The following is a 22,723-nucleotide window of genomic DNA, read 5'->3' as shown; positions in this document are numbered from 1 at the left end:
ACTTTTCTAGCTTTTCTAGACTTCATCTGTCTGGTAGGTTAGCATAACACATAGGCCCACCCAAACACGCTGCCTGAACTATACACACATCAGATCTGCCTTTGTATTTTATTAAGCACTGAAATGATGAGTCTGCATAGTTTTGTGAAGTCGCAAAGATACTGTCCAGCCCAATACTCAAAGTTCATGTTACAGAAAAATAAGTTTGCCTCTTGGAAGGAATAAATAGTCTTCCCTTTTATCAGGAGATGGTTCTCTCTGCCTTGGCCATTGTGATGTCAGCTCTAAGACTTGCATAGCACTTTACCCACCACAAAGGACTAGAGATTCAGAATCTCACTGGCTCAATGTAAATAGCAGTGAAGGGTTGTTTCCTTCACTTTAGAGATGGGGACGGTAAGGCTAAGAAAGGAGAGACTGAGTGACCCCAGATGAATTACTGGGCAACAGCAAAGTAGGGACTCCGAATCCACAATGTAAAACTCTGAGTCTCATGCTCATCCCACTTCTCTACATTTCTAAGAACCTACTAGATCAAAATGCTCAAATATAGTAACCACCCACCTCTCACTCATCTCTAATTACCCACCCTCTTTCTAAAGAGATTTTCATTTTCTTTCCCTATCTGACAATTAAAAAAAAAAAAAGGTTTGGGTTTAAATTAAGTTTTTGGAATTATGGGGCCTATAAATTATAATGAAATAAACAGCACTTTATATATACATATATAAAATAAATGATTATGCTAATGAAGATGATGGTGATGTGTGTATGTGTGTGTGTATATATATATATATGAGAGAAATGATCACAAAACTGAAAATAACCAGATTAGCCTCTCCAAACCACAGCCCTCATTCCTCTGTCCCAATTCTTATTCTGTTTTACATAGTTTAGCCTGTATTTTATTTCAATGGCATCAGTGTCCTATGGAGGAAAAATGCCACTTGCCCAAATCCTGGAATATTACAAACCGGAGTTGCTCAAGGCAGCTCACCTAAAAGGCTCTGCTGGTGATACATACAGACCCAGCTGGAAAGAAGGAAAGAACTGGAATTTCACAATGTGCTTTACAGGTATCACAGGCTAATGAACTAACCCAGGGTATCCCCTTTGCTCTCCTCCTTCCCTTTAAATAAACCAAGTGCATAAATGGAAAAAAGAGCTGATTCTAAAGGTTCAGAGGACGGAAGTCAAGCTCAGTCCATCTTTAGAAGAGGGAAGATACATGAAGCTGTGCCAGGCTGAACAAGCCTCTCAAACCAGGAGACAAACAGGCTAATAAATTAGTACTACTAAACCACTGAGCTGAGGAGCCAGAATCAATCCAATTGGCTGCCTCCTCTTCTAGCTCATTAACTATTTGAGATTACCATCATATTGGGCAGTAGCCTCTCAGCTGGAAATTAAATTAGCCTAGCTATAAACCCGAAATGTAGACGGGGAAGTGTCTGATGAGTGAGCAATTCTGGGGAAAAAACTCCACCACCAAATGCTTGCCCAAACTCCATCCTCAGGCACTCCAACCTGGTCTTCCTTTACAATTTCTCTTTTGAACAACAACAGGAGTGAGGCTTTCTTACTTTGATGATCAGATAAAGCACAGTGAATCAAGGTTGCACACATACACCCCACCGTTCCTGCAAATGGTCTGTGCAGAGGGCTGAGCACAGTAAGAAGGGCGGCAGGCACTAATTGCACACTCAGAACAGGTGTGTGCCTGCAGAGCCACCTCTTAATTACCAGGTTTGGCATTTTGGCACTGGCAGCCTGGAACTGAATGCTGGAACTGAGCGACCAACGGGGCTGTTCCTATGGTAGGTCCGCGGAGCTGAGAAGTGGAATTTCTAATTACATAGCTTCAACCTAATTAAAGCCTCCATCCAGACAGGCAGAAAGCAACCAGATTTGAGAACGTGGATCCCGGAACACATCCTGACAGCATCTCCAGCCCTGGCCCTGTTTTCTGGGTGGCATCGTTTTTGATCATCAGCAAAAGCAATTTCTGTTTAATGCTATTAAACAGCATCTTACAATTCCCACTTCTGCACTGACATACGTGAAAAAGAAAAAACAAGCGCAGGATAAGCTGTACTAGTTACCATTTGATGTCATGATGGTCAGCCTTGCTTACAGAATCCTCGATCTCTCTCATGCTGTCACTCGCTTCTGTTGATTCTTCCCTGCACCAACCGTATTTTTTCACAGGAACTTCCTTGCCTTTTCACATGCATTCCTTCTGCCAAGATCTTCTTTCCCATCTGGTCTGCACATGAACTCTTATTCATCCATCAAAACTTCACTCCCATGTCACCTCCTCTCTGAAGCCTTCCCAGTGCAGCTTCTCCCCGCCTAGACAGACTAAAATTCTCCCTCTGTAGGATCTCTGTTTTTTGAACTACTTCTGTTTTTGCATGTATCATGCCCGACTGTACTTAGCCGTCTCACCCTCTCCCTTTATTCTCAAGCTCTACTGTCTGTCTCTGCAAAGCAGTCCAGGTTTTTCTAATATGCAGGACAGGTCCTGTCCTTTCCATTCACAGAGCCTCACACACACTGGTGTCTCACACTGAGACCTGACTCTTTGACACTCGCAGTCCTTATCTTTCTACTTTTTCACCTCTTGAAAAAGGCCCTCCTGCCCCAAAGCATAAGAATGATATAATGGACTTGGGGACTCAGGAGGAGGGTGAGGAATTAAGGACTATACACTGGGTACAGTGTACATTACTCAGGTGACTGGTGCACCAAAATCTCAGAAATCACCACTGAATAACGTATCCTTGTAACCAAGAACCACCTGTTCCTCAAAAACTATTGAAATAAAAAAGGCTCTCCCAATCCCCAGTCTACAGTGTCCTTTTTCTCCCATCATCCTCTCCCACAAAACTGTCTATCCCCCTCACTCTTGGTGACATTGTATTTTTATTAGTCTACTTGTTTATTTCTTTACTGCCCATCTCCCTACTAGAACATAAGCTACAGGAGAGCAGGTGCAGTGCTCATAAAATAGGCACCCAGGCTGGGCACGGTGGCTCATGCCTATAATCCCAGCACTGTGGGAGGCCAAGGCGGGCAGATTATGAGGTCAGCAGTTTGAGACCAGCCTGGCCAACATGGTGAAACCCTGTCTCTACTAAAACCACACACACAAAAAATTAGCTGGGAGTGGTGGCACGTGCCTGTAATCCCAGCTACTCAGGAGGCTGAGGCAGGAGAATCACTTGAATCAAGGAGGTGGAGATTGCAATGAACCAACTCCAGCCTGGGCGACAGTGCAAAACTCAGTCTCAAAAAAAAAAAAAAAAAAGGCACCCAATGCTATTTGTGAAATGAACAAACCTTTGAATCCCAGAGCCTGATGCAGAGTAGATGCTTGATAAATTAATAAAGTCGGTACATAAACTCTAAGCAACAAAAGTAAATCAGTGGACATTCAGATACAGAGAAACGAGGAGCTAACTGGAATCAACCTGATTCCTCCACCTCTTCCCTGTGTCCACTGCTGGTTTCCAAATGGATATAATTAATCCTCAGGGGCTGCCCTAATGATGGTTTCCTCCTGGAGGAGGGTACATGATGCCTGTCCTCTCAATACACTCTTGCTGAGTAAAGAGAAGCCAAAGGATTTTATAATTGAGAAAAAACAGCACCAAATCCAAACCAGAATGTAACTGACAAGCAGCTGGAAAACTGTTGACGGACGTCACGTGTGAGACAGAGTCTAAGCCCACCACTGAACCTGAGCTTGCAATCACTTGGAGAGCATCTCTACCTGCAGCCCAGACCACCACTGTCTGCTAGTACCCCTCTCCACACCTAAGCTTATGGAACCTACGATCTGCTAGTGTCCCCCTCCATGCCTGAGTTTCTGGAAGCTATGATCCATTGGCCACATCTGGACGCTAATCAACCACAAACAACTCACGCCCTTGCCGATGTGCTCTTGCACTTCCCATCCCCCAAACCCACACCCCCAAAAGATACCATCTGGGTAAAATGAGGTGGCTTCCATCAAAGTCCTCAAAACCAATGAAAGCTTCAGTCTTGAGGAAGCCAGTACATCTGCTGCCTGGCAAATGCTCTTTTCACAGAACACAAAATAGTCACGGGCCTGTTCTGTACTTCTGTTTCCAGCTGGGACTGGAAGAAAACACCACCCTAAAAATAACAGCAAAAGACTGAACATTCCCTTGGAGGAGACAGATGGGAAGGAGACATGGCCAGGGCAGGGGCCCCCCCAGACACACTGGCGGCCCCTAACCAGCTGCCTCCTGGCTGTGCCCTCCTGAGTCTACCTCTCAGCCTCTCTTCTCTCTCTCCTCCAAACAGAAATAGGATCTGATCAGGGCAACCCAATTCTAAGCTAGACCTGATCAATAACTGCAATTGCTTTTATATGCTAACATGGAAGATTCCCAAACTTAAATGTGTTCCTTCACAATGAGTGATGGGCACAGGACTAAATCATGCTGGGAGTGCTGGCAAGCAGGAGTCTAAAGTTTCTTTAGACTGCAGAATTCTGAGACAGAGGGCAAAGTTTCGCCCCAATGCTGCCTGGTTGAGCCAGAGAGCAGTGGCCACGTGGCATCCTCTCATCCTCTCTCCCACTGTGCCTGCTGGCATGCCCCTCCCAAAGAATGACAGGGATCCTCTCTCGGCAGGACTGATGAAGGGACAGGAGAGGCGGCAGGGCCCATCCTGCAGACCACCTCCCTTTCCACAGTATCCGGCTGGAGAAGCTGGCCTGGGGAGCCGAGCTAGGAGTTAGAGAAGAACGGCTCTCTTTCCCTCAATACTTCAAAGCACAGAATGAAGGCTCTTAGGACAGTCATCCAAGCTACCCAGGGAGGCAGCAGGGAGAGGGATGTGTGGATTCTGCAGGGACAGTGAGTGGGGATGAGGAAGCATGTCCCAGCCATATTTGCAAACACCATCAAGAACTGTTGTTTTTTCCTTTGAGAGCCTTACTCGAATCATCCAGCAGGGCTAAATGTGCTTCATTTTAGAAAACCATCCACGTGTTTTCTTGCTTTCTCTGTCTTGAAATAACAAACACTTTAATTTTCCTTGAAAATAATTTGAATTCACAACTTAATATAAAGCTTGTGAATTTCTCTGGTGTAGGAGCTCTGCTAGATTGAAAGATTCTCTTGTCTGTAGGATAAAAGCCCTCTCTGGCCGGGCATGGTGGCTCATGCCTGTAATCCCTACACTTTGGAAGGCTGAGGCAGGTGGATCACCTGAAGTCGGGAGTTCGAGACCAGCCTGACAAACATGAAGAAACCCCGTCTCTACTAGAAATACAAAATTGGCCAGGTGTGGTGGTGCATGCCTGTAATCCCAGCTACTTGGGAGGCTGAAGCAGGAGAATCGCTTGAACCTGGGAGGCGGAAGTTGGGGTGAGCTGAGATCGTGCCATTGCGCTCCAGCCTGGGCAACAAGAATGAAATTTTGTCTCAAAAAAAAAAAAAAATCCTCTCTTTAATGTGACATTCCAGCCTCTCCATCTCCCAGCCCGCCTCCTGGATCCTCTCTCCTCCAATCCCAGGCCCAAGCTGCAATGCTCTTCTGTGCTTCTCTGGGCCTTTTTCACATGGAACTTCCCTGCCCTGAATGTCTTTATCACCTTCCAGGACAACCAGCCAGCAAGCTCCTACCCATGCTTCAGAACCCAGCTGGCTGGTGGCCTTTTCTCTGGGCCTCTTTCTCTCTCTCTGCTCCTAGAGCATTTCTCAATTTATTCTATACACCTCTCTCCATGGCCCCTCAACTAAGACGGTGAGTTCCTCGAGGATTTGGACAACGGCTTACTTTGTTTTCCCAAATGCCTGCCTACCGCTTGACCCATTCTAGGTGTTCCAAAACTGTCCAGTAGACAAAATCATGAATGAGTGAATGAATGAATGAATGGCAGACAAGACTATGTAGTAGTGCCATCTAGATGCTCTGTTCATACCCTGGCAACAAGGCTGCTCTTATTGCCTGATTTCACAAGGCCGCACAGAAACAGAATGTGGGTGTTAAATTTCCCTTTAAAAGATACGTAACTTTATAGGAAGGGAAGTGTGATAAGAATGAAAAGCTAGTCAAGTACATGCAAAGGGGATACCCCTCTGGTGTGAAACTGTTCACCTGCTGATCATGTGAAATGTCCCTGGCAAACGCCTCCTGCTCAGCAAGGGCTCAGGTAGAGGTCAGCAGGTGATCTACGCAGGTGTTAGAATTTCCCCAAGTATGGAGGATCTATGGTAAGTGTAGGCGATACTAAGATAACTACGGCAAGCTTAGAGTGCTTGCAGGAGAAATCCAGATACTCCTGTAACTTTAGTTTTAGACAAACAGGTAAATCAATCCCCATCTCTCTGTTAAAAGGTTCCACTCGCCTCCTTTCCCAGTGACACCTAATCTGAAAGTTTCTTTGCTTCCGGTGCTGTGTGAACTGCAGAACACTTTTAACTGTTCCCCTTGGCCACATAAAAGGGGGAAAAGGCGTTTTTAAAAAAAAGTTATCAGCTTTGTTTTCAGCCCAAGGCAGCCAATGTTTATATGTGGCACTCACATTACTTCGTGAAGACCTCCACATTACACCCAGGGTGAGCAATCGTCTCGGTGCTGCACAAAACACACACAGACCACAAGGGCTACACGATGCCAGGCAGGGTGGAAAAAAGCTTCACCCTTTCCAGCACCATCAAACATCTTGCTCCGTAAACACCACCGACACAGAACACTTACCTTTGAACACAGACGTAAGCTAAACCTGCAATTAGCCTGCTTACAGACTAACAGCAAGAGGACGCCTACCAAAGGAGCTTTCGGCAAGACCCGACTTGAAATCCTCATCAGCGAGTCTGTTCCGCTGGCCTCGGCCTCAGCCTCAGCCACTTTTTATCCAGGGCCCTTTATTTACGGCAACTCCACTTCTTGTTCTTTATTCCTTCAGCAGCAATCATCTGGGGCTGGGGGAGTGTGCAGCCATATTAGGTTTGAGATGGCATCACAGTGGGAGATGCGTGGGAAATGAATAATTCAAACTATAGGAACAGGAGGCCTACTCCAAGGGGTAAAGGTGGATGGAGAGAGGGCGGGAGCACAGGATCAGGGTCAAATTTCAGAACTACAAGAAACCTCAGAGACCTGTTTGGCTAATATGGCCCAAGTTGGCATGTGGATGGACGCAGTGGCTCAGAATGCTGGTAGGTATGAATGAGAGGAGGATTCTGTACTCATGGGGAAATGCTAGGTGAAACACATATTTATTTAATGTATAATCTCCTTTTAGCTACAGTATTTCTCAGGGCCTTTAAAATGCTACATGGAACTCTTTTTTTTCTACACTATACCGCTATGCCTATTAAATTTTCTTTTCTTTTTTTTTTTTTTGAGACAGAGTCTTGCTGTGTCACCCAGGCTGGAGTGCAGTGGCACAATCTCGGCTCACTGCAACCTCTGCTTCCCAGGTTCAAGTCATTCTCCTGCCTCAGCCTCCTGAGTAGCTGGGATTACAGGCACCCACCACCATGCCCAGCTAATTTTTCTATTTTTAGTAAACACGGGGCTTCACCATGTTGGTCAGGCTGGTCTCAAACTCCTGACCCCATGATCTGCCTGCCTTGGCCTCTCAAAGTGTTGGGATTACAGTGTGAGCCACTGCACCTGGCCTAAAACAAACATTTATTTACTTTAATTTATAAATACATCTTTTTGCTTTTAGGTACAGTATTAATCTTTTTTTTTTTTTTTTAAAGACAGATGGAGTCTCGATTTTGTCCCACGGGCTGGAGTGCAATGGCACAATCTTGGCTCACGGCAACCTCCACCTCCCAGGTTCAAGCGATTCTCCTGCCTCAGACTCCCGAGTAGCTGGGATTACAGGCACCCGCCACCACGCCCGGCTAATTTTTTGTATTTTTAGTAGAGATGGGGTTTCACCATGTTGGTCAGGCTGGTCTGGAGCTCCTGACCTCAGGTGATCCACCCACCTTGGCCTCTCAAAGTGCTGGGATTACAGGCGTGAGCCACTGCACCCAGAACTTTCTCTTTACTGAAAAAACTTGGAATAGTGCATCTCAACATGTGGTCTGCAAGATGACCCCCAAACTGTCCTGGAGAAGATACATGCAAAACCTGAGAGGAAGCATTTAAAACTATAATAAATAATTTGACATTGCGACAGTATCCAAGGCCATGATCAATGAGCTCACTGGCCAGTGTGTGTGTTGCTAATTGTGCGGCAGGTGGCACATGGCATGATCTGTATGCTTGTCACATGCAGTAGGAGAACATACTGAGCCACAGTGATTTGGAAAAACCTGGTCCTACAGCAGAGTTGGCTGGATACTGGTTTAGGAAACACTGTGGGATCCAATTTCTATGGTATACATCAGGTATTCTGCTGACACCAGAATGACAGAGTGACTTGAGTAAGTCATACCACAAAGTATCCACAGCAAAAGGCTAACCCTAAGATTTGCCAGCTGGGAAACCTGATAAAAGAAAAGACAGTTAGGAAACTAATAAAGTAAAAAATAGGAGAAGCATGTCACTGAAAATGATTTCATCACTGTGATTCTGATTTTAATTGGCAGCCAGCTAAGCAGACCTGCACACAGACTCATCTGGGATCCCTACAAGTGTATAAACTGAAAAAGTCAAATAGATAAAAGCTCCTGCCCAACTCTAACAAGAATGCTCATGATGAACCGGATTGAGGAAATTTAATCCTGAAATGTGCATACCTGAAAAAAGTGGGAAAACCGTTTGCAGCTGCCCGCTCTGATAACAAAGGAGAGAAGCAGGCCAAGTGTGAGAGAGGAAGGGCCAGGGAGGGTGGAATGCAGGAAGGAGAAAAGATGCCCCATCCACAGGCCCAGAAGCTCACCACGACCAGCCAGTTGTTGCCTTAAGAAAGGCAGGCATGGCACAATCAGATCCTTTGTAAAAGTACCAGGAAATCTGGATTTGTATGTGAAACCTCCCAACCTGCCAACATAGCCAATAAATTTGCTTTCTTTTTTTTTTTTTTTTTTTTGAGATGGAGTTTTGCTCTTGCTGCCCAGGCTGGAGTGCAATGGCGCGATCTCAGCTCACTGTAACTTCTGGCTCCCGGGTCCAAGCAATTCTCCTGCCTCAGTCTCCCAAGCAGCTGGGACCACAGGCATTCACCACCATGCCCAGCTAATTTTGTATCTTTAGTAGAGACAGGGTTTCTCCATATTGGTCAGGCTGGTCTTGAACTCCTGACCTCAGGTGATCCACCCTCCTCAGCCTCCCAAAGTGCTGAAATTACAGGTGTCAGCCACCGCACCCGACCAAATTTGCATGTTTTAAAACCCCATGAATATTTACTCTTGGCTTCACTTATATTAAGTTCAACAACAGGAAAAACTACCTGCGGTGATAGAAGGTGAGACAGTGATTGTCCTTGGCAGGGGGCCAGTAACTAGAAGGGGATGCAAAGGTAGCTTTGGGGATTCTTGAACTGCCACTTCTTGATCCTGGCGCTTGTTACCAATGACATACTTGTATGTTTGCTTTGTGAAAAGTCATCAGACTCTGCACTTCTGATTTGTACGCTTTTCTATAAGTATGTAACAAATTTAAATAAAAACCGAAACCCCACAGATTTATAAACAATATAATGTTTGAAATCTCCTTCAAATAATACTGGAAGGAGATAACTCAGCACCTCCTTAGAAATGATGGAAGGGGCCAGGCTTAGTGGCTCATGTCTTAATCCCAGCACTTTGGGAGGCCCAGGCAGGTGGATCATCTGAGGTCAGGAGTTCGAGACCAGCCTGACCAACATGGAGAAACCACGTCTACTGAAAGTACAAAATTAGCCGGGTGTGGTGGCGCATGCCTTAGGAGGCTCAGGCAGGAGAATCGCTTGAACCTGGGAGGCGGAGGTTGCAGGAGTCGAGATTGTGCCATCCCATTTTAGCCTGGGCCACAAGAGCGGAACTCCATCTCAAAAAAAATCAGAAATGATGGAGGGAAGTCTTGGTGAAGGTGTAAAAATAAAGCCAGGTCTAGAAGTGGTTAAGGGAGTGGTGTTCATATACATGCTGCCATCTCTTTGAGGTTGCTCCTTGTGTGTAGGGAGAGCTCGATTAACTGGATCTTCAAGGAAGAGTATGTCCTGCAGAGAAGCAATGCACACAAGCGTTCTTGGCACAGGTAAGGGGTGGTGACTAGCAGGGCCAGCAGCTCCAGAGTAAGTAAGGGCCAAGTTCTCTGTGGAGCGCATAAAGTCAGGGTGGGCCAGGTGTCTTTATATAACACATTTTCATGCACGCCTGCTGGGGACAGTACAAAACCGGTGTCTCCATGAGGGGTGGGGGTGGGGTGTTCACAGTGTTGGACGATGCAGCTCAGATGCAATGGGCCACAGAGTGTAAGGTGTGGGGGTGTCAGTGTGATCCCAAGAGCTGAGAATCTGAGTGGTGTGGTTGTGGGGCAGGTGGGAGAGAAGGGATGAGTTGGTGGATAAGGGGATGGGAGGAGACCTCGGTCAGAGATGGGGAGTCAAATGCACAGATGTTGGGGCAAGGGCTACAGGGATGGCAGGAAAGTGCTGGTGTGGTACATGGATGGCGTGGTTGAAGACTGCCACCATCAACATGGACATCAGAGCAACAGAGACAGGCCAGGAACGAGTGTGGGGGTGGGGGGTAAAAGAGAATAGAGACAGAAAAAGGGATGAAAAAATCAAATCTCGGAAATGCTTTTAAGTGGAAAAGTCAAGAGGAAAGAAATAACAGGAGAGATGGCTTAAACTGGTCCAGAAGGAACATGGCATTGAATTTCAGCCAGGCAGACAGCCTGGAGTTGTGGAGTTTGAAGGGCCCTCAGGGAGGCATTCCCGTCTCCTTAGGTCCAGGAGGTAGAGCCACCTACAGATACAGCTGTATGACCTTAGGCAATCTCTATGAGTTTCCATTTCCTCCCTTGGAAAGTAAGGGAAATCACACAGGAAGCATCGCTGTTAAGATTAAGTAAGCGCCTGGCCCACTCGCCTGCACACAGCAAGCCCTCAGATGAGGCTTTCTGAGGCTAAGACATATTTTTTCCTTTTTTATTACACAGTCACTGACTTTCTGGCCCCCTTCTTATCTCCTTAGTTCTCTTTGGAAAGCTCCTTGAAATGTAAAATGCAAAATCACACTTTACAATTTGTACTATCTTATCTCATGCTTTGGCTTCCTCCTAAAATGGTTTTTAGATTTACCAGTGATTTAGTAGGACAAATGATTTCAAAAATTAAAATTAAAAATCAGGTTTAAATTGCCTGCAGATCTTTTCACGCCCGTAGAGTTCAGTCCATCAACTAAGACAGGTTTCTCAGGGACAAGTTCATGGCTCCTGTACTTCCTCAGTGCTTTAAGTGCTGCCTTGTACTTGGTAAGAACACCAGAAAGAGCAAATGCTCTGGTGGGATTTTTAAGGCAGTAAAACTACCCTGAATGCTACTATAATGTGGGATACAGGTCATTACAGATTTGTCCAAACCCAGAGAATGTACAACACTAATAGTGAGCCCTAATGTAAATTACAGACCCTGAGTGATGATGTGTCAATCAATGCAGATTCATCAATTGTAACAAACATACCAGTCTTGCAGAAGATGTTAATAGTGGGAGGGTGTCCATATGTAGGAGTAATGGGTATTTGTGAAATTTGTAATCTTTATTAAATTTTGCCTTGAACCTAAAACTGTTCTAAAAATAAGGTCTGGGCCTGGTGTGGTGGCTCACACCTGTAATTCCAGCATTTTGGGAGGCTGAGGAGGGCAAACTGCTTGAGCCCAGGAGTTTGAGACCAGCCCGTGAGACACAGTAAGATCTCATCTCTACAATTTTTTTTTTTTTTAATTAACTGGGTGTGGGCCAGGCATGGTGGCTCACGCTTCTAATCCCAGCACTTTAGGAGGCTGAATCTGGCAAATCACCTGAGATCAGGAGTTCTAACCCAGCCTAACCAACATGGAGAAACCCCATCTCTACTAAAAATGCAAAATTCCTTGGATGAGGTGGCACATGCCTGTACTCCCAGCTACTGGGCAGGCTGAGGCAGAAGAATCGCTTGAACCCAGGAGGCAGAGGTTGTGGTGAGCCAAGATCAAGCCATTGCACTCCAGCCTGAGCAACAAGAGTGAAACTCCGACTCAAAAAACAAAAAAACAAATAAAAAAACAAAACAAAACAAAAAAAATTAGCAGGGTGTGGTGGTGTGCACCTGTAGTTCCTGCTACACGGGAGACTGAGGTGGGAGGACTGCTTGAGCCGGGGAGGTAGAGGTTGTGCCACTGCACTCCAGCCTAGGCAACAGAGCAAGACCCGGTCTTAAAAAAAAATTTAAAGTGCTCAATAAATTTTTGTTAGATGAATGAAAAAGTAAACATAATTTATATGAATGTATTATTCATTGACTATAGAAAAGGATTTTAAATGGTAACCTTTGGCTTCCTCCATTAATGAGTATTTTAAATAAATGATCAGGTAATGATCACTTCACTGCCTTACTCTCTCTTTACCCCATCTCTTCCCACATCCATCCACCCACCCACTTGGGAATCTTCAGTGGGAACAGGATGTTTATTCTGTGTATCTGTGTCAACTGGCAGCACTAGCATATGCTAAGTGCCTGGAGACAGACTGGAACAATCAGAGGAGAGGGCACCAGGGACCAGCCCAACAACACATCAAGAGGAAGGGCTGAACCCAGCCTGGAGAGTTGCCGGTGCACAAGGCCAGGCCAGCAGGGAGAACTCCTCAGCTAGGAAAAGGCACCAGGAGGGATCTGGAAGAGAATTACTGGTCTCTAATTGTGTACTATGTTTGTCTCTCCCCAGGGAGATTGTGCTTTAATGGAAGCGAGAAAGAAATCTTGTATTTCTTCAATACCTCATGAAGCAATGTGCAAAGTCTTCTGTGCACTTACTGCCTTGCCCTTTTCATACGGGTCATTCATCTACACTGGCCTTTAGAAATGCAAGGAAAAAGGTTGCCTCTTTCAAATCCTCAAGAGTTCCTGTCGCCACCACGGAGGAAGCCTGACCACAGAGGCTGGGGCGTTTGTGGGCTGAATTGGTGGGCTTGTCAGTGCCCACGAGGAGATATCCCCTCTGCTCTGAGGCTGTCCAGGGGAGCGTTCCTTCCCCTGCTCTGCGCAGGGGCGGCTGCAGGGTCTTGTGCTCTGGGCTTAGGGTTAGGAGGACGGGCCTGGAGTGTGTGAGCAGTGGGGGAGGTACTGGGGCAGGGGACTGAGCACTCGGTCTGAGCCCAGGTGAGATTCAGGGATCGGAGGAGGCTTGAGAGTTACCGGCCTTTTCCTTTTTCTCCTCTCCTTTCCATCCCAGTCCTTCACACTTTCTCTCCATCCTGTTACTTAATGGCCCACATTATGGAAATGAAGGTATTTTCTGTTATCTACTGAATCTGCGGAACCGCCTTACAGGCACCCATTATAGAGCTGGTTGGAAAGAGGATTATCCATTTCTTTCCCGTAAGAGAAAAGGGGGCGGGGGAAAAGGGAGAAAAGAAACGTGCTCCTAACAAACAGATTCACTTTCCTGCCAGCAACCCCTCCCGCTTCTCCGACCCAGAATAAGGCCCGAAAAAGCCAAGGTGTCCTCCTCTCCGGCTGTAAAGAATCCGCTCGGGCCGCTGTCCCGACAGCCGGGGCTGCAGGAAGGCGGGGCTCCCTGCAGGACTCGAGAGCCGAACGTTCAGAGAACAGACATCTCCGCTCCAGAAGGCAGGAGGATTTGTGCAGAAGGTGTAGACAGGACAAAGAGAGGGGAACGAAAGGAAGAGAGCACGACAGATCAGCTGATAGGCTCGACTTGGAAAGCGAAGGCAGCCCAGGACCAAATCAGCAGCACGGAGTCCAAGCTGAGCGGCGGAACTGCCCGGCCAGCCTCGGCGGGGGCGGGGCACGCCCGCTCAGCCCGCCTCTCTGGGCGGGGCTCTCCTCGCAGACGAAACACCATTGGTCTCTCGGCAGCCCCTCCACCCAATCAGCACGAAGACAGGTCCAGCCGGCACCGCCCACTCCGAGCGCGGGCCACTCTGCCAGGCCCCACCCAACAGGTGAGACTGGAGGGCGGGGTTGGTCACGTGGTCACGGCCGCGGACCCGGAGGGCAGAGGGGCGGGAAGGCGGCCCCAGTCCCAGCCGCCGGCCCTGCCCCCTCACGGGGAAGCTACACCATCTGTCTCTGGATCAGCGGTCCCCGGGCTAGAGGAGGCGATCCCGCGCGACACCAGCGCCGCGTCGACTGATGCCCGAGGCCGAGCGGCTCGGAGCCTTTTCCCCTACCGGTGGCAGCGCCCCCAGCCACCCTTCTAGAACGGGCTGTCCAAGCCAGCGCCCCTCTAGCTGCCGAAAGGAGCGGACACGTGGCAATGTCTGGGACCGCTGGGGCCCTGCTGGACACTTCCGTCCCCAGATCTGAAAAAGGGGGGCGGCTCTCCTCCAAGCTCCATTCATTAAATCAATACTGTGATTTTCACTGCTCTTCCCAATGTTTTTTTCACTCTCCATTTGCTTCTCAAACCTCATAGTGCCCAGAACCATCTTTCAGCATTGTATGGGTTTCTAAGCAAGTATAACCGCGTTAAGTAGTGTGGGGCAAAAACTTGGGAGAAAACAGAGATTCTGAATCCTACGTGTAAGGTGCTTCATGGACACACATGGAATCGTTCACCTTCTAGGCAATGGCGTTCAAAATAGTGACCCCTTGGCGAGAGAGTCTGGTCTGAAACACAATCAACTCGATATTAAACCAGTCTTAGTTTTTCAGATTTGCCATATGTAGAACAAAAATATCTTACTCCAACGATGTATGGTGTGTGTACTTTTTTTACTGTCCGGAAAATATAAACTCTCAAACAGTCCTCTTTAACCAGCTCTAAATCCAAAGAGATGCTCTTATTAATTTTTACGAACAGCAATCTTTGGGAGGCAAAAACTGTGCATGACAACCTCGCTATTTAAGTATGTTCATCCATGACACAATGAAGTACACTTTCTGAATGACCCAGTAATAAGCTATTTTCAATATTTTCAGGTTACAGAAATGTGTATGAAATTTACATTTAAAAGAACTTACAAAGGAAATTAATACCCCTCTTATCTATGTACAAATAAAATTAATGGTGGGTTTTATTAGCATTAACAGTGTTTTAACATATAGACTCTTGGCTGCAATAAAAATTATTTATTATCATTTTATTAAGATGGTAATTGATTCTCACATCCTAAACTTTTCCCCAAATCTCTTGACAAGAAAAATCAGAAATAAAAATCAATATGCACTAGCATCAGTTTTATTTGATGTTAGTTTTATTTTGGCATAGTTTGAGAGAAATCCAAAAATTCCAACAAGGTGATGTTTTAAATATATAAAACGTTTCATGCTCTACTTATAATTAGTTTTTAAAGATATCAGTATCTCATTTCTTTTTGGTCATGGCAAGTATTTTCATTCGAGGTAGGCAGCATATTGTTTTCATTACCCTTGAAAATATGCCACTTACTTGGGGATTCATTTTGCTGGAATTCCTGACTATCCCAACAGCTTAGGATTGAAATTTCTCTTACTGTCTGAAATCATCGACTGTTAAATGAGAGAGGTAGTGCCCTATTTGGAAACTAACTCTATTCACAGCAAAAGAAATGCTCATTATGCTCTGCCTTTAGAGTAGGCATTTTGTGTTTCTGTCAATCAACTTAATTTCCATGTTCATAGAGTGAGAACATAAAGTATTCAAAAAACTACTGACATAGAAACCAGTCGGCAAGCAGCCTGAGTCACGTATTTCAGTTCTGAAGCTTTAAATAAATGCCACCTCCCTGATTCAGAAAACTAGCTAACTGGCGAGTTTGTCTTTTTAAAAATTCCTGGTGTGCTTTTAATTACAAATAATTTTAGTGATTCAAAAAGTCATTTCATATAACCAGAAAACCTTATTCCTATAACATATTATCAACAAAAAGATAAATTAGCATACATATGTGGACTAAGGGTATGTGACATATTGACTTTTCAAAATACTAAAAATAAATTTTTTTTCAGACTAAAACACCAAACTTGAAACACAGAAGCTGTGACAGGCCATTTTAAAGTTTCAAGCAACACAACTTTAGCTGGAAAAATATCTTTCACAGATGCTAGTCTATGCTAAATTATAAATTTTCAATTATCAGTTTCCATTAAAAAACATAATCTAGCTTAGCCAACATGTAATTCTGAATTGCAGTTTTCTATTTTTATAAATACTTTTTAAGACATGTACTGCAACCTAATTTTAAGAGACCTGTTCAATAACAATGTATCATTTGGAAGATAACAAGTGTAATCTAATTCATATATTATAGCATTATATTTATCTAAAACAAATGGGTTGCTATTAAATTTTGACTATTTTATTAACTCTGAGCATCTGGGAAAACACTTATGATTAGGTTAATTTATGTTATATTTTCCCTTCAACTTGTAAAAGATTAATCAACCATTTTATGGTCTAATTTAGGTGCCTAATTAAAAACAGAGTTCAACACATGCTCCACTGTCTTGCTAATAAATCTTGACAGCTTTGTAACATGATGGTTTGTATTTCAAATTGTTGCATACAAATGTAGATTTTTTTTTTTTTTTTTTTTTAATCTTCACCCAGCATCTTGGAAGTGAGTTACATACTTGGTTTAAACTCTGGGACTGAGAGAGTGCAATTACTTCAAAATGGATGATCCCCAATCAGGTCTTTTCTTAAATTTCCCTCAGTGAAGACAGAAACAGTCTTTGGTAGGTTTTCTGAAGTAGACTAGAAAAATAGGGGGCAATTTTGTTTTCTCGGCATTTGTTAAATGTAAAATGCAGGGAAAATTGCTATTTTCAGCTACTAGCCTTCAAGAGAGAGATTTATGAAGTTATAGGGTTTTTAAATTTCGTTCTAAAGGAATCTGCTGAAAGTGTTAGCTATAATTTTCTCCTGGTTAATCAGTACAAGTTAATTATTCATGAACTTGATTTGGGGGCACTCTACGTTTTACAAATAAATTAATTCCAAGAAGTTCTGGAACATATCATTTAACCCCACATCCTCCCTGCCTTAAAAAGGGCAAATGGCAGAGAATAAATCTCAAGAGGGACATGCTATGTTTTCTCTGTCTGGATGCTTGAGGGGTTTTTGGTCATTTAAGTGACTCCCTTGATTCTAACCATCCTTTGCACAAAAATGAAACTGCCACAGTTGGTGTGATTATCCTCGCATTAGTTATTAACCAATGTTAGACGTAGCAATTAGCCTGTTTGGGGCTGATACTCTTTTAAAGTGAATGACAAAATCTGCAATGTGCACTGAGACCACTAAAGGCGTGTCAGAAAGCTGTCAAACTCTTCTAAAGCAAACGCAGTTTGGGACCCATGCTATATGATAAATACCCTGCTTCAATCACTTAAGCGAGGAAGCAAAGCACAGAATGATCTCTGGAGCAGGACTGCCTGGGTTGGTGTATTAGCTTTGATACTTCCCAGCTGTGAGATCTTGGGCAAATTGCTTAACCTCTCTGTGCTTGTGTTTCCTCATCTGTAAAAGTACCTACTTCATGGAATTGTAATGAGGATTAAATTTGCTAATCCTGTAAAACTTGAAACAGTGCCTGGCACATAGGGAAAACATTCACATTCGGTAAGTGTTAGCTACCACCATTATTTACACACACACACACACACACACACACTATACTTTGTTTAATGTTGGCCACAGCATTAAATTGTCAGCTGATTTTGTATAACCCAGAACGGAAAGGGGAGCCAAGGTGGGAGAGAGAGTTTCTCCCACTGTACAGTCTAAGGCATATTTTTTTAATAACAAACAATAATTACACGATATTTGGATAACTTCTTTCCCAAACTGAGGACATTGAAATTTAAGAATGTCTACCAATATTGGGGTAAAATCACAAAGAGAAACTTTAAAACTTACAGATTTAATTTTTGACCATTCAGTTTAAATCAACATCCCAAGCCTAAATGGACAGGGCAGGTGTTTTCTCCACCTTAGCACACGTGAAGTTCTGAACCACAGCCCCATGCGTCTCAAACACTATGGGGGCCAAGGAACAGAAGGAAACGGCCAGTTTCACCAGCCTGCTTGATAAGCCCCTTTGTGGGGTCTCCATCGGTGCCTGCTAAGTTTGGGAGGCCCGATTCAAGAGGGCTGCATAATGAATTGGAAAAGTCAACCCAGAAGACTCCTCCTCGCAGACTAAAACCAACTGGAGATCCAGTGTGGAAGGACAATCCGTACTAGCACGTTTTATTTTTGCAGGGTTAAGGAGGTGGAAAGGCTCCCCACTTTGACCAGTGGCAGGGCAGCTCTGAGCTGACCACCTCGGTGGGTTCCAACTCACCATGACCCCTCCGGATCTGGCCAGTGGTGTCTCCTTTTGCCAAGTGAAAGGAAGAGCAATCAAATTCGGAGATGTCCTGCAAATTCGCCAGGCCCTGAGCTACTGGTTAGGCCACTAGCAGGGCTGTATATCAACCGATTAAACCCATTAACGACTCACAGAGACAGCCACGGCCTCGTTCTCTAACAGATTACGATGCTGATCCTTAGACTCAACCAACCGTGCCCATCATTTTTGTCCTTAATGCCTTCAAAATCTCTCCCACTCTCAAATTCTCTAGTTCTTGAGGACTTGTACCAGGCTTCTGAATTGCAACTCTCCCTGGTTAATTACTATTTGTACTCTTCTCCCATTGGTTGTCTGACTGCAGGGACAGAGAGGAGATACAATGGAGCACACCTCTGGCACGGAGCAAAGCTTGGCAGAGAGGAGGGAACTCCAGAGAGGGTGAAGGGTGCACTCTGGGCACCAGATTTTAGGTAAAGCGCTCTAGATCAGGAGTCGCCTCCTGGCGTGGTCTGTTTAAAGTTAAAAAGGCCGCCTTCAAAATTATGACGTCCATACCTTTGCCCAGACATCCATCAATTATTCTAAATTAAAAAATTTTAAGTAAACAGATAGTATTTAAAAGATTTTTTCCCCCCTTGGAAAATATCCATCAACCCTGCGGCCGCGCCGGGGCACTGCTGGTGCAGTCCAAGAACGCAGTGTTTGGGGCCAGTTGCTGCATCTGCAATGGGCTCCCACAGCCGGGTCAGCCGGGCCACCTCCGCGGGCCCTGTGCCTCCTGGTCCCGGCAGTCACGCTTATCAATTCAGGGAGATGGCTCCAGAGGACGAAAAACCTCCCGCCTCCCGCGTCCCAGCTAAACCCTGGCGCCACCCCCACTCCCGGGTCCAGTCGCGGTGAGCGGCCGCTCGCCGCGCACACCCCGGGCGCATGTCCCCACCAGAACCTCCCGGGCTGCGCCCTCCGCAGCAGGCGCGTGGCGAGGGTTTCCATGCGACTTCGTTCTTCATTCAGCATTTTTGAGTCAATCAAAAGGAAAGTGGCAGGTGGAGGGCAGCCTCCTAAAAGACCGCGTGCGTTTTCCTATGGGGATTTCCATAGCTTGCCCCAGGTGCTTCAAAACTGCCTGACATCAAGGGTTCAGTCCTTTTCTTGCCAGTTCCTCCCAACCCGGCCCCAAGTGTGTCTGATCTCAGAAAATCCTAGGCTGCCTCCGGGCTCTGGCGGGTTCCACCTGGAAGGGCGCTAGTTGTAGCCTGCCACCCGGCCCCGGAATCACTATCCCAGGAGGTGGGGAGTGGTGGTGGGAATAACAACACAATGGATGACAGTACCTAACAATTCCAGCAGCCCTCACGTGCCTGCGAGGCACCTGACCTTACCAGCCTATTCACTCTCCCCATCCCTGCCCAGAATCTGCATTATTCCCACTGCACAGATGAGAGCACCGAGGTTCACGCGACTAACCAGGACATGAATCCAGGCGTCGGACTCCAGAGCCCGCATTCTTATCCACCAGTGTCCCGAGAATGCGTTATATAGCCCGGGAACGGTGGGAAGGGTGACTGTCACGGCTGGTTAAACCTCGAGACTTAGGCAACTCCTGACAATATAAAACATTAAGGACAAAGGGGGACAGAGTAGGACAAGGCTGGGAAAAGAGCGGTTTTAATCCGCGAGGTCAGCCCGCTTTTATTCTCCATCCCACCCAGGTCCCGATAGTGGGGTGGGGACAGGGAGGGGGGTTCAGTTTTCTTCTTCTCTTTTGTTTTCCCAAGTCTCGAGCCTCTGCTGTGAAGCTAATTGGGCCTGGAGGGGTGCCTGAACGTCGTGCTGGCTGGGGTTGCGGGTGTAGACCCCAGCGAAGAGGTGGGGGCCGGTACCTGGGCCCCTAGTCGGACACAGTTATCCGAGGCCGGAGTCTAGACCTGCTCACTCACGCCTTACCCGAAGCCCAGGCAACCCAACAGTTTACCCCCAACGACCAGCAGCTGCGGAAAGCAGTGGGCAGGGGTCATGATTATGACTCCGGGGCCGCTGTCCCTTTGGAACATGACCCGCAACCCGACTCCAGAACAGAATTTCCGGAAATCGCGACCTCGAAGCAACCCTCATTTCTCAATCAATGGGCCCCTAATATTCTTTGCCCGGGACGTGTAAAAGCCCCGCGGAGACACGCGTCCTTGCTTTCGCTATCCCAGCACCGAGGCCAGGGAGGCGGAAACCGGCGGCGGTGCCCGGGGGACCGGACGCCTTCAAAGCCGCGCGCCGCTCCTGCCGGTTGCAGTGCGCGCCTTTGCCCGACAGGGACCAGCACAGCTCCATGCTCCGCGCGCCGCCCGCCAGGCCACCCGCCCAGCTCACCCTCCCGAGCCCAGGCGGCTCGCGAGCGAAGCGGGTCTGAACCTCTTGGTAAGCAAGCGGACTGTAACAAAAAGTTAGCAGACTCAGCGGCCTGGGCCCGACGCCGTCGTCCCCGCCCCCTCTCCCATCTGGGAAGCAGAAGCTGCTCTAGAAGTTGGCTGAGGTCGGAGACCCACCAGAGGGGCGCAGAACATTCCCAGCGTCTCCGGCTCCGAGAGGAAAAATTAAAATTGAGTCATAAAATACCATTAGCTTCGGTACCGCCATGGTTAGAGGGTGGCTCGCTTTGCCTAGCGCGGTCTCAGTCGCTGCCCCTCTTCTTTGAGGCGAGGTCGCCTGATTAATTCAAGGGCACCGTAGACCACTGAGCTGCCAGCGCTCCGCAAGAACTTTCTGTGGGTTGTGGCGAGAACCGGGCGGGGCGCACCCCGCACCGCACCCGGACAGGATGCGCGGCGCCACCGGCCCGCAATCCGCGGTGGTTTCCCTGCCCCACCCCGGGTGGTCCGAAGCTGTAACCCTGCCATTTCCTTATCCTTCTGGTTTCCCTTCGCTCAGGGTCGGAATCCACGCTGGAGCCCCTGCCCCTGGCGGGGAAACTCACCGGTACCAAGCGAGGCCCTTGTCGTAGCTGCGATCGAAGAAGTGGGGCTCGGCGCCCACGGCGCGCACGTCGGGGTGCACGCGCAGGAACTCCAGCAGCGCCCGCGTGCCGCCCTTCTTCACGCCGATGATGATGGCCTGCGGCAGCTGCTTGCTCCCAGATCCACTGAAAAAGCTGGAGATGGGGCTTGGGGAGTCCGGTACCTCCGGACTCCGCTCCTCCGGGCTCGCAGCGCCCTCGGCCATCTCCTTGCCCGCAGCCAGTGGAGTGGCTGGCGGTGCCCGGAACGGCAGCCTGGGAGGCGTCCCGTGTGGAGCCGGGGCCAGGGCTGGCGAGGGGTGTGAGGCGCGGGTCCCCGAGCCCAGCAGTAGTAGCCCTGGCGCTGCGGCGCAGGAGCCGGCGCACGAGTACAGGAACATATAGAGCCAGACGCAGAGCATGGCGAAGAGCAGCGCGAGCTTTCTCCTCACCGGCGGCGGGGGCGGCGGCGGCTGCGGTAGGAGCCGGCCGGGGACATCGAGGCAAGATCGGCTGCCACTCAGGCGCTGCCCCATACGCTGCCCGCGGGCGCGGCCAGGGGCATGGCTCAGCACATGGCGTGGGTCCCGCCGGGCAGTGAGCGCAGAGAGGGTTTCCTAGCCCGCTGGAAGCCCGGGCGGCTCGGTTTATAGCCCCCGCATGCCCGCGGCCGCCGCTGCTGCTGCTGCTCTTCCCCAGGTGGCGGCGGCAGCTGTAGCGGCGGCGGCTCTTGACATGTTGCCCGGCAGGAGCTGCAACTGGAACTGAAAGTCGGGACGGGGGTAACTGCTGGCCGAGGGTCTGCTCCTGGGGCTCGACGACGCGTTCGGAGCCAGGAGGACGTTGCACTCCCGCGCCCTGGCCACTCTAGATGGTGCGCACTGCCGCACGCCGGGGCTGCCTCCTCGCAGTCCTAAAAACTGAGCCTCGAGAGCAGCCCCGGCACTTCCCCGCAGAGGCTGCGGAGGAGAACTGCGCAGGAAGAGAGCTGGGGACAGAGGTGGAGTGGGCGGTCCTGGCCTTCCAGAGTGACGGGCTGCTCTACCTACCAGGAACCCCGAACACCATGCAAATACGGGCGCTGCGCCGAGCGCTCAGCAGCCAACCCGCTCCCGGGACGTGGGGGTGTGGAAAGGCTTCTGGGCGGTGTCGGGCTGTCGGGGATTGCCATTGGCTGCGGAACAAGGGGCGGGCCCAGGGGGCGGAGCTAGGGGCTGGTGACAGGAGCAGACGATGGGAAGAATGCTGCAGTGACCGAGCGCTGGGAGAGGTCTTACTCTACAGAGAGGTGCGTCCCAGCACCCGC

At 48.0% G+C, this 22,723-nt stretch overlaps 1 protein-coding gene across 1 annotated transcript in view; it reads right to left on the bottom strand.

The window, feature by feature from the left end:
- The window catches only part of LOC100413776 (heparan sulfate glucosamine 3-O-sulfotransferase 3B1), a 46,283-nt gene extending 23,890 nt beyond the window's left edge, over positions 1–22,393 (bottom strand). Inside the window, exon 1 of the mRNA XM_002747890.6 lies at positions 21,400–22,393. Within this exon, the coding sequence (XP_002747936.1) occupies positions 21,400–21,953 (554 nt within the window). The 5' untranslated portion in view covers positions 21,954–22,393. The remainder of the gene's footprint in view (positions 1–21,399) is intronic.
- Between the last annotated feature and the right edge of the window lie 330 nt (positions 22,394–22,723).

The sequence above is a fragment of the Callithrix jacchus genome, chromosome 5, assembly GCF_049354715.1.
Source record: "Callithrix jacchus isolate 240 chromosome 5, calJac240_pri, whole genome shotgun sequence".
NCBI classification, from domain to species: Eukaryota; Metazoa; Chordata; class Mammalia; order Primates; family Cebidae; genus Callithrix; species Callithrix jacchus.
Note: the sequence above shows the minus strand (reverse complement) of the source record. Positions and strands in the feature narration are given on the sequence as shown.